Source organism: Salvelinus alpinus, chromosome 10, assembly GCF_045679555.1.
Source record: "Salvelinus alpinus chromosome 10, SLU_Salpinus.1, whole genome shotgun sequence".
NCBI classification, from domain to species: Eukaryota; Metazoa; Chordata; class Actinopteri; order Salmoniformes; family Salmonidae; genus Salvelinus; species Salvelinus alpinus.
In genome coordinates, this window is record NC_092095.1 from 13732547 (window position 1) to 13747546 (window position 15000).

At 45.1% G+C, this 15000-nt stretch overlaps 1 protein-coding gene across 4 annotated transcripts in view; it reads left to right on the top strand.

Annotated features, from left to right (window-relative positions):
- The window catches only part of LOC139531520 (semaphorin-5A-like), a 360002-nt gene that overhangs the window by 203989 nt on the left and 141013 nt on the right, over nt 1-15000 (top strand). For all 4 annotated transcript variants that reach the window (XR_011666374.1, XR_011666375.1, XM_071328026.1 and 1 more), the window contains exons 11-12: nt 3483-3690; nt 10671-10788. Coding sequence is in view for 2 of the 4 variants with exons in the window: in XM_071328026.1 (XP_071184127.1) it covers nt 3483-3690; nt 10671-10788 (326 nt within the window). In the remaining 2 variants the exon portion in view is untranslated. The remainder of the gene's footprint in view (nt 1-3482; nt 3691-10670; nt 10789-15000) is intronic.

Below are 15000 nucleotides of genomic sequence, written 5' to 3' on the forward strand. Positions count from 1 at the left end.
CACCATTGGTCTCCTGGTCGCGGCCAGCTCCGACAGAGCCTGGTTTCGAACCAGGTTCTCTAGTGGCACAGCTAGGAGCTAGGATCTCTAGTGGCACAGTCTAAGGCACTGCGATGCACCGCCCCACTCGGGAGGCCGTCTTATTAATTTCTGAATATCTCGGTTATCGGTTTCCCTCCAGATCTATAAAAGACCCATTTGCTGCATCTGTGAAAATCTCTACTACAGGCAGGCCTCTACCTTTGTATTTTACCATCTTGAAGCTGTGTGTTTTGGGAATAGGAATTCTTACTGTTCCATTTTTAGATCTAGTTATATCCCCTCAGGAAATACGTCTATAATTGATTATGTTTTCTTGAGTTGCCTCCAAATTATGTATTTTATGCAATCACAATGGGATTTTCTTATCCTGGCATTCAAATGGGATTTTCCTATCCTGGTCTGGAATACATGGAATTGAAGAGAGACACTGCGGGACACAGATAGTCTCCGTTACAGTATTGGAAATTGCAGGCCACACTACTTGCCTAGAGAGTTTTCAGCTATACTTTTCGTGGCTGTTTATTTACCACCACAGACAGATCCTGACACTAAGACCGCACTCAGTCAGCTGTATAAGGAAATAAGCAAACAGGAAACCACTCACCCAGAGGCGGCAAGGAAACTTAAATGCAAGGAAACTTAAATCAGTTCTACCAAATTTCCATCAACATGTTAACTGTGCAACCAGAGGGAAAAAAAGTCTAGATCACCTGTACTCCACACACAGAGACGCAGACAAAGCTCTCCTTCGCCCTCCATTTGGTAAATCCGACCACAACTCTATCCTCCTGATTCTTGCTTACAAGCAAAAATTAAAGCAGGAAGCACCAGTGACTCGGTCTATAGAAAAGTGGTTAGATGAAGCAGATGCTAAACTACAGGACTGTTTTGCTATCACAGACTGGAACATGTTCCGGGATTCTTCCGATGGCATTGAGGAGTACCCCACATCAGTCACTTAGAGTCAGTCACAGACTCTAACCCGGAAGCTTACAAGAAATCCTGCTATGCCCTGTGGCGAACCATCAAACAGGCAAAGCGCCAATACAAAGCTAAGATTGAATCATACTACACCGGCTCCGACGCTCGTCTTATGTGGCAGGGCTTGCAAACTATTACAGACTACAAAGGGAAGCACAGCCGCGAGCTGCCCAGTGACAAGATCCTACCAGATGAGCTAAATCACTTCTATGCTCGCTTCGAGGCAAGCAACACTGAAGCATGCATGAGAGCATCAGCTGTTCGGACGACTGTGTGATCACGCTCTCCGTAGCCGACGTGAGTAAGACCTTTAAACAGGTCAACATACACAATTACCAGAACGTGTGCTCCGGGCATGTGCTGACCAACTAGCAGGTGTCTTCACTAACATTTTCAACATGTCCCTGATTAAGTCTGTAATACCAACATGTTTCAAGCAGACCACCATAGTCCCTGTGCCCAAGAACACAAAGGAAACCTGCCTAAATTACTACAGACCCGTAGCACTCATGTCCGTAGCCATGAAGTGCTTTGAAAAGTTGGTAATGGCTCACATCAACACCATTATCCCAGAAACCCTAGACCCACTCCAATTTGCATACCGCCCAAACAGATCCACAGATGGTGCAATCTCTATTGCACTCCACACTGCCCTTTCCCACCTGGTCAAAAGGAACACTTATGTGAGAATGCTATTCATTGACTACAGCTCAGCGTTCAACACCAGAGTACCCTCAAAGCTCATCACTAAGCTAAGGATCCTGGGACTAAACACCTCCCTCTGCAACTAGATCCTGGACATCCTGACGGGCCGCCCCCAGGTGGTGAGGGTAGGTAGCAACACATCTGCCACGCTGATCCTCAACACTGGAGCTCCCCAGGGGTGCGTGCTCAGTCCCCTCCTGTACTCCCTGTTCACCCACAACTGCATGGCCAGGCATGACTCCAACACCATCATTAAGTTTGCAGACGACACAATAGTGGTAGGCCTGATCACCGACAACGACGAGACAGCCTATAGGGAGGAAGTCAGAGACCTGGCCGGGTGGTGCCAGAATAACAACCTATCCCTCAACGTAACCAAGACTAAGGAGATTATTGTGGATTACAGGAAAAGGAGGACCGAGCACCCCCCCATTCTCATCGACGGGGCTGTAGTGGAGCAGGTTGAGAGCTTCAAGTTCTTTGGTGTCCACATCAACAACAAACTAGAATGGTCCAAACACACCAAGACAGTCGTGAAGAGGGCACGACAAAGCCTATTCCCCCTCAGGATACTAAAAAGATTTGACATGGGTCCTGAGATCCTCAAAAGGTCCTTCAGCTGCAACATTGAGAGCATCCTGACTGGTTGCATCACTTTCTGGTACGGCAATTGCTCGACCTCTGACCGCAAGGCACTACAGAGGGTAGTGCGTACGGCCCAGTCCATCACTGGGGCTAAGCTGCCTGCCATCCAGGACCTCTACACCAGGCAGTGTCAGAGGAAGGCCCTAAAAATTGTTAAAGACCCCAGCCACCCCAGTCATAGACTGTTCTCTCTACTATCGCATGGCATGCGGTACCGGAGTGCCAAGTCTAGGACAAAAAGGTTTCTCAACAGTTTTTACCCCCCGGCCATAAGACTCCTGAACAGGTAATCAAATGGCTACCCAGACTATTTGCATTGTGTGCCCCCCCAACCCCTCTTTTTACAATGCTGCTACTCTCTGTTTATCATATATGCATAGTCACTTTAACTATACATTCATGTACATACTACCTCAATTGGGCCGACCAACCAGTGCTCCCGCACATTGGCTAACCGGGCTATCTGCATTGTGTCCCGCCATCCACCACCTGCCAACCCCTCTTTTACGCTACTGCTACGCTCTGTTCATCATATATGCATAGTCACTTTAACCATACCTACATGTACATACTAACTCAATCAGCCTGACTAACCGGTGCCTGTATGTAGTCTCACTACCTTTATAGCCTCGCTACTGTATATAGCCTGTCTTTTTACTGTTGTGTTATTTCTTTACCTACCTATTGTTCATCTAATACCTTTTTTTGCACTTTTGGTTAGAGCCTGTAAGTAAGCATTTCACTGTAATGTCTACACCTGTTGTATTCAGCGCACGTGACAAATAAACTTTGATTTGATTTGGGATTGCTGAGATCATCAGTAAATCAAGACTTTCTATGACGGCAGAATTTACCATGTCTAAAAACACTCCAGTTTAAATACTTACAGTAAGATACAGGAAGTAGATCATTGGGGATGTTGTAACTTTGTCAAAGATGGAGTCAATTGTGACTCTTCCTCTCCCTCATTCACTCCCTTTGAAGAAGAACAATACTTTATTAATTCCATATTGATCCATAATATCTCTCTTTCTTTGATTACCTGCTTCACCTCAACCTTCTCTTCCTCTCTGATGATGACATTTTCTCACTCTCTCCTCTCCATCCAGACTATGGCACCATCCGTAAGGTCCTGTCTCCTCTGAACCAGTCCATGGGCAGCTGTCTATTGGATGAGATTGAGTTGTTTCCGCCCAGGAGGAGACAGCCAATCAGAAGCCTCCTGATCCTGCACAGCAGCAGCGATTTGTATGTCGGCGTCAGGGACCAAGTCATCAAGATACCACTGATGAGATGCGACTTTCACAAGACCAGAGAGTGAGTAGTACACACAGACAGGCGATGCAAAACCTTGTTAGCTTCAGGTCTCAGGCAAGACCCAACCGCACACCAAAACACATACACTACTCCTACACAACTACAGGTTGTTACAGAGTTGTTACAAGCAAATTACTTCAATTCTATAGTGGACCCGGCATGATGCCAATGTAATGTACAGTGTACTCTATAGTGGACCCGGCATGATGCCAATGTAATGTACAGTGTACTCTATAGTGGACCCGGCATGATGCCAATGTAATGTACAGTGTACTTGTACCTTCTTGTCCTCTCAGCTGCTGTGGCTGTTGTAGTGGGAGTGTGTTAGTGAGACGTATTGAATATCTGACAGAGGGAAAGCAGATCGTTCAGAGCACAGACCTGGATATGGAGCACACTGCCAAGGATAACAGTAGACCCGTGCATGACTCACAGAGATAAGGCTTGCATCCTAAATGGGACCCTATTACCTGTTTTGTTCACTACTTTTTTGATAGGGCTCTGGTCAAAAGTAGTGCATACTATATGGAATAGGTTGCCACTTGGGACGCACTGCAATGCTTTACAGAGACAGAGTCACTGGAGCACGGAGACTATCAACTCCAATGAAGAGAGTTGGAAAAACAATAGTTCATCGTTTCATTAATATAGATAAAGAGGTGCAGATTTCATCTCACAGAGAAATAAGTTATTCTCGGGGTTTAGATACATGGAAATAAATGGTAACACCTGGGGCTGTAGGAGATACATGTTAACACCTGGGGCTGTAGGAGATACAAGATAACACCTGGGACTGTAGGAGATACATTATAACACCTGGGGCTGTAGGAGATACATGTTAACACCTGGGGCTTTAGGAGATACATGATAACACCTGGGGCTGTAGGAGATACATGATAACACCTGGGGCTGTAGGAGATAAATGGTAACACCTGGGGCTGTAGGAGATAAATGGTAACACCTGGGGCTGTAGGAGATACATGATAACACCTGGGGCTGTAGGAGATACATGATAACACCTGGGGCTGTAGGAGATACATTATAACACCTGGGGCTGTAGGAGATACATGATAACACCTGGGGCTGTAGGAGATACAAGATAACACCTGGGGCTGTAGGAGATACAAGATAACACCTGGGGCTGTAGGAGATACATGATAACACCTGGGGCTGTAGGATATACATTATAACACCTGGGGCTGTAGGAGATACATTATAACACCTGGGGCTGTAGGAGATACATGATAACACCTGGGGCTGTAGGAGATACAAGATAACACCTGGGGCTGTAGGAGATACATAATAACACCTGGGGCTGTAGGAGATACATTATAACACCTGGGGCTGTAGGAGATACATAATAACACCTGGGGCTGTAGGAGATACATAATAACACCTGGGGCTGTAGGAGATACATAATAACACCTGGGGCTGTAGGAGATACATGATAACACCTGGGGCTGTAGGAGATACATGGAGATACATGATAACACCTGGGGCTGTAGGAGATACATGGAGATACATGATAACACCTGGGGCTCTAGGAGATACATGGTAACACCTGGGGCTGTAGGAGATACATGGAGATACATGATAACACCTGGGGCTGTAGGGGATAAATGGTAACACCTGGGGCTGTAGGAGATACATGATAACACCTGGGGCTGTAGGAGATACATGATAACACCTGGGGCTGTAGGAGATACATAATAACACCTGGGGCTGTAGGAGATACATGATAACACCTGGGGCTGTAGGAGATACATAATAACACCTAGGGCTGTAGGAGATACATAATAACACCTGGGGCTGTAGGAGATACAAGATAACACTTGGGGCTGTAGGAGATACAAGATAACACCTGGGGCTGTAGGAGATACAAGATAACACCTGGGGCTGTAGGAGATACATGATAACACCTGGGGCTGTAGGATATACATTATAACACCTGGGGCTGTAGGAGATACATAATAACACCTGGGGCTGTAGGAGATACATGTTAACACCTGGGACTGTAGGAGATACAAGATGACACCTTGGGCTGTAGGAGATACATTATAACACCTGGGGCTGTAGGAGATACATGTTAACACCTGGGGCTGTAGGAGATACATGATAACACCTGGGGCTGTAGGAGATACATAATAACACCTAGGGCTGTAGGAGATACATGATAACACCTGGGGCTGTAGGAGATACATTATAACACCTGGGGCTGTAGGAGATACATAATAACACCTGGGGCTGTAGGAGATACATAATAACACCTGGGGCTGTAGGAGATACATGATAACACCTGGGGCTGTAGGAGATACATAATAACACCTGGGGCTGTAGGAGATACATAATAACACCTGGGGCTGTAGGAGATACATAATAACACCTGGGGCTGTAGGAGATACATGATAACACCTGGGGCTGTAGGAGATACATGGAGATACATGATAACACCTGGGGCTGTAGGAGATACATGGAGATACATGATAACACCTGGGGCTCTAGGAGATACATGGTAACACCTGGGGCTGTAGGGGATACATGGAGATACATGATAACACCTGGGGCTGTAGGGGATAAATGGTAACACCTGGGGCTGTAGGGGATAAATGGTAACACCTGGGGCTGTAGGAGATACATGATAACACCTGGGGCTGTAGGAGATACATGATAACACCTGGGGCTGTAGGAGATACATAATAACACCTGGGGCTGTAGGAGATACATGATAACACCTGGGGCTGTAGGAGATACATAATAACACCTAGGGCTGTAGGAGATACATAATAACACCTGGGGCTGTAGGAGATACAAGATAACACTTGGGGCTGTAGGAGATACAAGATAACACCTGGGGCTGTAGGAGATACATAATAACACCTAGGGCTGTAGGAGATACATAATAACACCTGGGGCTGTAGGAGATACAAGATAACACCTGGGGCTGTAGGAGATACAAGATAACACCTGGGGCTGTAGGAGATACATGATAACACCTGGGGCTGTAGGATATACATTATAACACCTGGGGCTGTAGGAGATACATAATAACACCTGGGGCTGTAGGAGATACATGATAACACCTGGGGCTGTAGGAGATACATGGAGATACATGATAACACCTGGGGCTGTAGGAGATACATGGAGATACATGATAACACTTGGGGCAGTAGGAGATACATGGTAACACCTGGGGCTGTAGGAGATACATGGAGATACATGATAACACCTGGGGCTGTAGGAGATACATTATAACACCTGGGGCTGTAGGAGATACATAATAACACCTGGGGCTGTAGGAGATACATGTTAACACCTGGGGCTGTAGGAGATACATGGAGATACATAATAACACCTGGGGCTGTAGGAGATCATCATACATTATAGATGTTTTAACTTCTGATAAACATTCTGTGTGTGTGTGTGTGTGTGTGTGTGTGTGTGTGTGTGTGTGTGTGTGTGTGTGTGTGTGTGTGTGTGTGTGTGTGTGTGTGTGTGTGTGTGTGTGTGTGTGTGTGTGTGTGTGTGTGTGTGTGTGTGCATGCGACAGTACACAATATATCAGCATTATGTCCCACATACACTTATAGCCTCTTAGGCTATTACCAGCTGTGTCTCAAAGATCAGTCTGTGTTGTGTCTCAGAGATTAGTCTGTGTTGTGTATCAGAGATCAGTCTGTGTTGTGTCTCAGAGATCAGTCTGTGTTGTGTCTCAGAGATCAGTCTGTGTTGTGTCTCAGAGATCAGTCTGTGTTGTGTATCAGAGATCAGTCTGTGTTGTATCAGAGATCAGTCTGTGTTGTGTATCAGAGATCAGTCTGTGTTGTGTATCAGAGATCAGTCTGTGTTGTGTCTCAGAGATCAGTCTGTGTTGTGTATCAGAGATTAGTCTGTGTTGTGTCTCAGAGATCATTCTGTGTTGTGTATCAGAGATCAGTCTGTGTTGTATCAGAGATCAGTCTGTGTTGTGTATCAGATATCAGTCTGTGTTGTGTATCAGAGATCAGTCTGTGTTGTGTATCAGAGATCAGTCTGTGTTGTGTCTCAGAGATCAGTCTGTGTTGTGTCTCAGAGATCAGTCTGTGTTGTGTATCAGAGATCAGTCTGTGTTGTGTATCAGAGATCAGTCTGTGTTGTGTCTCAGAGATCAGTCTGTGTTGTGTCTCAGAGATCAGTCTGTGTTGTGTATCAGAGATCAGTCTGTGTTGTGTCTCAGAGATCAGTCGGTGTTGTGTATCAGAGATCAGTCTGTGTTGTGTATCAGAGATCAGTCTGTGTGTGTATCAGAGATCAGTCTGTGTTGTGTCTCAGAGATCAGTCTGTGTTGTGTCAGAGATCAGTCTGTGGTGTGTCTCAGAGATCAGTCTGTGTTGTGTATCAGAGATCAGTCTGTGTTGTGTATCAGAGATCAGTCTGTGTTGTGTCTCAGAGATCAGTCTGTGTTGTGTTGTGTATCAGAGATCAGTCTGTGTTGTGTTGTGTATCAGAGATCAGTCTGTGTTGTGTATCAGAGATCAGTCTGTGTTGTGTCTCAGAGATCAGTCTGTGTTGTGTATCAGAGATCAGTCTGTGTTGTGTATCAGAGATCAGTCTGTGTTGTGTCTCAGAGATCAGTCTGTGTTGTGTATCAGAGATCAGTCTGTGTTGTGTATCAGATATCAGTCTGTGTTGTGTCTCAGAGATCAGTCTGTGTTGTGTATCAGAGATCAGTCTGTGTTGTGTCTCAGAGATCAGTCTGTGTTGTGTCTCAGAGATCAGTCTGTGTTGTGTATCAGAGATCAGTCTGTGTTGTGTCTCAGAGATCAGTCTGTGTTGTGTATCAGAGATCAGTCTGTGTTGTGTATCAGAGATCAGTCTGTGTTGTATCAGAGATCAGTCTGTGTTGTGTCTCAGAGATCAGTCTGTGTTGTGTATCAGAGATCAGTCTGTGTTGTGTCAGAGATCAGTCTGTGTTGTGTCTCAGAGATCAGTCTGTGTTGTGTATCAGAGATCAGTCTGTGTTGTATCAGAGATCAGTCTGTGTTGTGTCTCAGAGATCAGTCTGTGTTGTGTGTGTTGTGACACTGCTCTCTTTTTGGCATTACAGAAAGAGACATCAGGTAATTTATTGTGCTCTAAACCTCCCAAACACACACCTGAAAAAGCTGCTATTTGGCTGGTCCCATGACAAATCTGTATTGTGAAAATAGTTTGTGTTAAAGCAAAAAATATGTAGACGTTCAAATACATGCTTCAGGTATTTTGACTGTACAAGGCCTAACATAGAGAGAAATCTGAATAATTGGCCTATAAAGTTTCCAGATCAGAACATTACTCTTGACCAAGCTTTTCACAATTGATGATGTCACATTGTACTATATCTTTCCTCTCTCCATCTGTCTCCTCCTCTCTCCTTCTCTCTCCTCCTCTCTACTTCTCTCTCCTTCTGTCTCCTCCTCTTTCCTTCTCTCCTTCTCTCTCTTTCTGTCTCCTCTTCTCTCCATCTGTCTCCTCCTCTTTCCTTCTCTCCTTCTCTCTCTTTCTGTCTCCTCTTCTCTCCTTCTGTCTCCTTCTCTCTCCTTCTCTCTCCTTCTGTCTCATTCTCTCTCCTTCTTTCTCCTTCTCTCTCCTCTCTCTTCCTCTCTCCTTCTCTCTCCTTCTCTCTCCTATCTCCTTCTCTCTCCTCTTTCTGTCCTCCTCTCCTCCTCTTGCCTTCTCTCTCCTTCTGTTTCCTCCTCTCTCCTGCTCTCTCCTTCTGTCTCCTCTCTCCTCTGTCTCTTTCTCTCTCCTTCTCTCTACTTCTCTCTCCTCCTCTCTCCTTCTCTCTTCTCTCTCCTTCTGTCTCATTCTCTCCTCTCTCCTCCTCTCTCCTTCTCTCTTCTCTCTCATTCTGTCTCCTTCGCTCTCCTCCTCTCTCCTTCTGTTTCCTCCTCTCTCCTCCTCTCCTTCCGTCTCTTTCTCTCTTCTCCTCTCTCCTTCTGTTTCCTCCTCTCCTCCTCTCCTTCCGTCTCTTTCTCTCTTCTTCTCTCTCCTTCTGTCTCCTCCTCTCTCTTTCTGTCTCCTGCTCTCTCCTCTCTCCTCCTCTCTCCTTCTGTCTCTTTCTCTCTCCTTCTCTCTACTTCTGTCTCCTTCTCTCTCCTTCTGTCTCATTCTCTCCTCTCTCCTCCTCTCTCCTTCTGTTTCCTCCTCTCTCCTCCTCTCTCCTCCTCTCTCCTTCCGTCTCTTTCTCTCTTCTTCTCTCTCCTTCTTTCTCCTCTCTTCTGTCTCCTTCTGTCTCCTGCTCTCTCCTCTCTCCTCCTCTCTCTTCCTCTCTCCTCTCTCCTTCTGTCCCCTCTCTCCTTCTGGCTCCTTCTCTCTCCTTCTGTCTCATTCTCTCCTCTCTCCTCCTCTCTCCTTCTGTTTCCTCCTCTCCTCCTCTCTCCTCTGTCTCCTTCTGTCTCCTCCTCTCTCCTTCTGTTTCCTCCTCTCTCCTCCTCTCTCCTTCTGTCTCCTCCTCTCTCCTTCTGTCTCCTTCTCTCTCCTTCTCTCTCCTTCTGTCTCTTTCTCTCTCCTCCTCTCTCCTTCTGTCTCCCTCTCTCTCCTTCTCTCTCCTTCTGTCTCTTTCTCTCTCCTCCTCTCTCCTTCTGTCTCCTCCTCTCTCCTTCTGTCTCCTCTCTCCTTCTCTCCTGCTTTCTCCTGTCTCATTCTCTCCTCTCTCCTCCTCTCTCCCCCTGTCTCTTTCTCTCTCCTTCTCTCTCCTTCTGTCTCACTCCTCTCTCTTTCTGTCTCATTCTCTCCTCTCTCCTCCTCTCTCCTTCTGTTTCCTCCTCTCTCCTCGTCTCTCCTCCTCTCTCCTTCTGTCTCGTTATCTCCTCTCTCCTCCTCTCTCCTTCTGTCTCATCCTCTCTCCTTCTGTCTCTCTCCTCTCTCCTTCCGTCTCCTTCTCTCTCCTTCTCGCTCCTTCTCTCTCATTATTTAATATATTAATCAATCAATCAATCACTATTCTCTCTCCACTCTGTCAGGGGGTGTGTGGGGGCGAGGGACCCCTACTGTGGCTGGGACCTGGTGTTAAGGAAGTGTACCACCCTGGAGGAGAGCGTCAGCATGAGCCAATGGGAACAGAGCATCACTAAATGCCCTGTGAGTACCCAGAATGCACTATACCAAACGCACGCACGCACGCACGCACGCACGCACGCACGCACGCACGCACGCACGCACACACACACACACACACAGTCACCCTCTGGGAAATGCATTTTCTCCCCAGCAATTCCTGTTGAAATGAATAGGGGTGCTTACTCAATCAATCTCCACTGTCTTCGTGATCATTACCTCATTCTCAGCAGTCCGCCCGTTCATTCTTCCACCTCCCAATTGGGGGGATTGATTTCACTGCGACACCGCTAAATGAAAGGGTAATTGTCGTGTGCCTGACAGACATCCATTCTGAGGCAGTGACCATGAGCAGTATTGAGTGCTGCCCTGGTCTTGTATGTGGTTCCATGTTCAACAGTATCTGTTGGCAAACACACACACACACACACACACACACACACACACACACACACACACACACGCGCATTCACTCACTCACTCACACACACACACTCACGAACATGCACAAACACACCAAACCATTACTCATACAGTCTCTTTGAAGTTCATCGTCAGACCTAAGTGGTACACTCTACTGGTCAGAGAGCACTGGCTGTCTCCGTCTGATAACATCATAGTCAGCTAAAAGACAGTGTAAACACAGACACTATTACAGGTGTCCTGATCTCTGGCCCTGCTTCCTTCCTTTTGATGACTGCCAAAGACACGTGGGGAACATACCATTTGCTTATGTAACCTTTATTTAGTCAGGTAAATCATTGAGAATGAGAACAAATTATATTTTACAATAACTTCCTGTTCGCCAGCGGAACAATGGATTCCCGTGTTGCCCAGGCAAACTGTGAGTCATTTGGTTATTGTTGTAGGACTTCCATAGACATACTGACGACTGGCAGTCCTGCTTTCCCACTTCAATAGAGTCAGATGAACTTGTGGATACCATTTTTATTGTCTCTGTGTCCAGTATGAAGGAAGTTAGAGGTAGTTTTGTGAGCCAATGCTAACTAGCGTTAGCGCAATGACTGGAAGTGTATGGGTATCTACCAGCATGCTAGCAAATACCAATAATCGTCCATTCGCAAGCGCAAGTGCTACTTAGCAACTTCCTTCAAACTGCACGCAGACACATAAACATGGTATCCACAAATTAATCTGACTCTGGGGACGTAGATAAAGGGCCTCATTGCTAAAATCCTGAAGTATCGGTTTAACTGTTAAAAGAGAAAAGACAGGAATATTGGGGATAGAAATGACTACGAAGTCAATGGTGCTTTTGTGATGTTACTGCAGGTACTGTAGATGTATTCACATTACTATAATAGGCTTTTGTGATTTTAACTAAGTTTATATTTGACATGTTTTTGCGGGTAAGGTTTGGATAGGGACCTGTTCCTAGGAGTAATGTGTACCTCAGTGAGTGGGTAGACAGGAGACAGCTTGACCAACCTGTATACCATCTGGTGCTGTTGAAATAAACAATAGGGAAGAACTGAGTTTTTGTTCAAGATTTTAAAAGTTTGTTTTTGTTCAAGTTTGAACTAAAGTAAAACATTTAATCTTAGTCACCATGTTCACCGAATGTCTTTTTTAGGCAATGAAACAGAACCTGAAACAGAATGAAGGCATCCCATTCAATTTATGTTTTTAACATTTCAAACTGAACCTGAAACAGAATGAAGGCATCCCATTCACCTTATGTTTTTAACATTTCAAACTGAACCTGAAACAGAATGAAGGCATCCCATTCACCTTGTGTTTTTAACATTTCAAACTGAACCTGAAACAGCATGAAGGCATCCCATTCACCTTATGTTTTTAACATTTCAAACTGAACCTGAAACAGAATGAAGGCATCCCATTCACCTTGTGTTTTTAACATTTCAAACTGAACCTGAAACAGCATGAAGGCATCCCATTCACCTTATGTTTTTAACATTTCAAACTGAACCTGAAACAGAATGAAGGCATCCCATTCACCTTGTGTTTTTAACATTTCAAACTGAACCTGAAACAGAATGAAGGCATCCCATTCACCTTGTGTTTTTAACATTTCAAACTGAACCTGAAACAGAATGAAGGCATCCCATTCACCTTGTGTTTTTAACATTTCAAACTGAACCTGAAACAGAATGAAGGCATCCCATTCACCTTGTGTTTTTAACATTTCAAACTGAACCTGAAACAGAATGAAGGCATCCCATTCACCTTGTGTTTTTAACATTTCAAACTGAACCTGAAACAGAATGAAGGCATCCCATTCACCTTATGTTTTTATCATTTCAAACTGAACCTGAAACAGAATGAAGGCATCCCATTCCTTCCCACTATACAGCATATTGATTTCAAACCCAAGAATGAAACAATTACCTATTGAGAAGCGATAGAGAAGACAGAGAAGTCTGCTGATGCAATTCCACTGAAACCGTGAAATAATACATTATTCTTGCTGTGATGTTTCCTAGAGTATATGATATACAAAGCACGTTTCTTCCCACCACAAACGATTGCTTTATCTAGCCCTCGCCTCACCAGCAACATATCATTATTTTGTCCATCCATCCATTCTAGCCTTTCATCACATTACCATCTATTCTAGCCTTTCATCTCATTACCGTCTATTCTAGCCTTTCATCACATTAGCATCTATTCTAGCCTTTCATCACATTACCATCTATTCTAGCCTTTCATCACATTAGCATCTATTCTAGCCTTTCATCACATTACCATCTATTCTAGCCTTTCATCACATTACCATCTATTCTAGCCTTTCATCACATTAGCATCTATTCTAGCCTTTCATCACATTACCATCTATTCTAGCCCTTCATCACATTAGCATCTATTCTAGCCTTTCATCACATTACCATCTATTCTAGCCTTTCATCACATTAGCATCTATTCTAGCCTTTCATCACATTACCATCTATTCTAGCCTTTCATCTCATTACCATCTATTCTAGCCTTTCATCTCTATAGCAGAAATTACATGCTTCTTTATCTTCTTTATCTTTCTCACTCTCTCTCTTCCACTCTCTGGTCTTTCTCTTCGCTCCCCGTCTTTCTCTTTGCTCCCCGTCTCTCTCTCTCTCTCTCTCTCTCTCTCTCTCTCTCTCTCTCTCTCTCTCTTTCTCTCTCTCTCTCTCTCTCTCTCTCTCTCTCTCTCTCTCTCTCTCTCTCTCTCTCTCTCTCTCTCTCTGTCTCTCTCTCTCTCTCTCTCTCTCTCTCTCTCTCTCTCTCTCTCTCTCTCTCTTTCTCTGCTCCCCCTCCTCTCTCTCTCTTTCTCTGCTCCCCCTCCTTGCTCTCTCAGTCTCTTTCTCTTCTCCCCCTCCTCTCTCTCTCAGTCTCTTTCTCTTCTCCCCCTCCTCTCTCTCTCTCTCTCTCTGTCTTCCTCTCTCTTTCTCTGCTCCCCCTCCTCTCTGTCTCTCTCTCTCTCTCTCTCTCTGTCTTCCTCTCTCTTTCTCTGCTCCCCCTCCTCTCTCTCTCTCTCTCTGTCTTCCTCTCTCTTTCTCTGCTCCCCCTCCTCTCTCTCTCTCTCTCTCTCTCTCTCTCTCTCTGTCTTCCTCTCTCTTTCTCTGCTCCCCCTCCTCTCTCTCTCTCTCTTCCTCTCTCTTTCTCTGCTCCCCCTCCTCTCTCTCTCTCTCTGTCTTCCTCTCTCTTTCTCTGCTCCCCCTCCTCTCTCTCTCTCCCTCTCTCTTCCTCCCTCTCTCCCTTTTGCTCTCTCTCTCTTGCTTCCTCTCTGGTCTTTCCCTCTCTGTTCTCTCTCTCTCTGCATCTTCTCTCTCCATTCATTAGAATGTGCTTCTCTCATAGTAAAGTCTTCCCATTTAGACTGTTGACTGGGTTCAATTACCAATAATAGAAGGGCATATTTTATTTCAGTTCCCACCAAAGCAGTGACATTTCATGCCTTTCTTTTCTTGTTGTTCAAATGCTCTTCACACAAAGATGTAACCGTTACGTGGCTCATATCACCCGTGGGGTTGGTTCAACACCAATGGTTTCCATAGTTAGCCCATATGGCTAACACATTGCTATCAAAACAATGCACCGTTTTCTGTTTGATACAAATGGACATGCTCACCTGCATGTATATCAGTAAATATGTATCTGAATGTGAATAGTTTTTTTCCCTCTCATCATTAATTTCCCTTGTGTTTTACTAAGCTGAACTATGTGTTTGGTCCCTTGTTAATTATAATTTAAAAAATCATACTCCCTTTTAATTCATATATT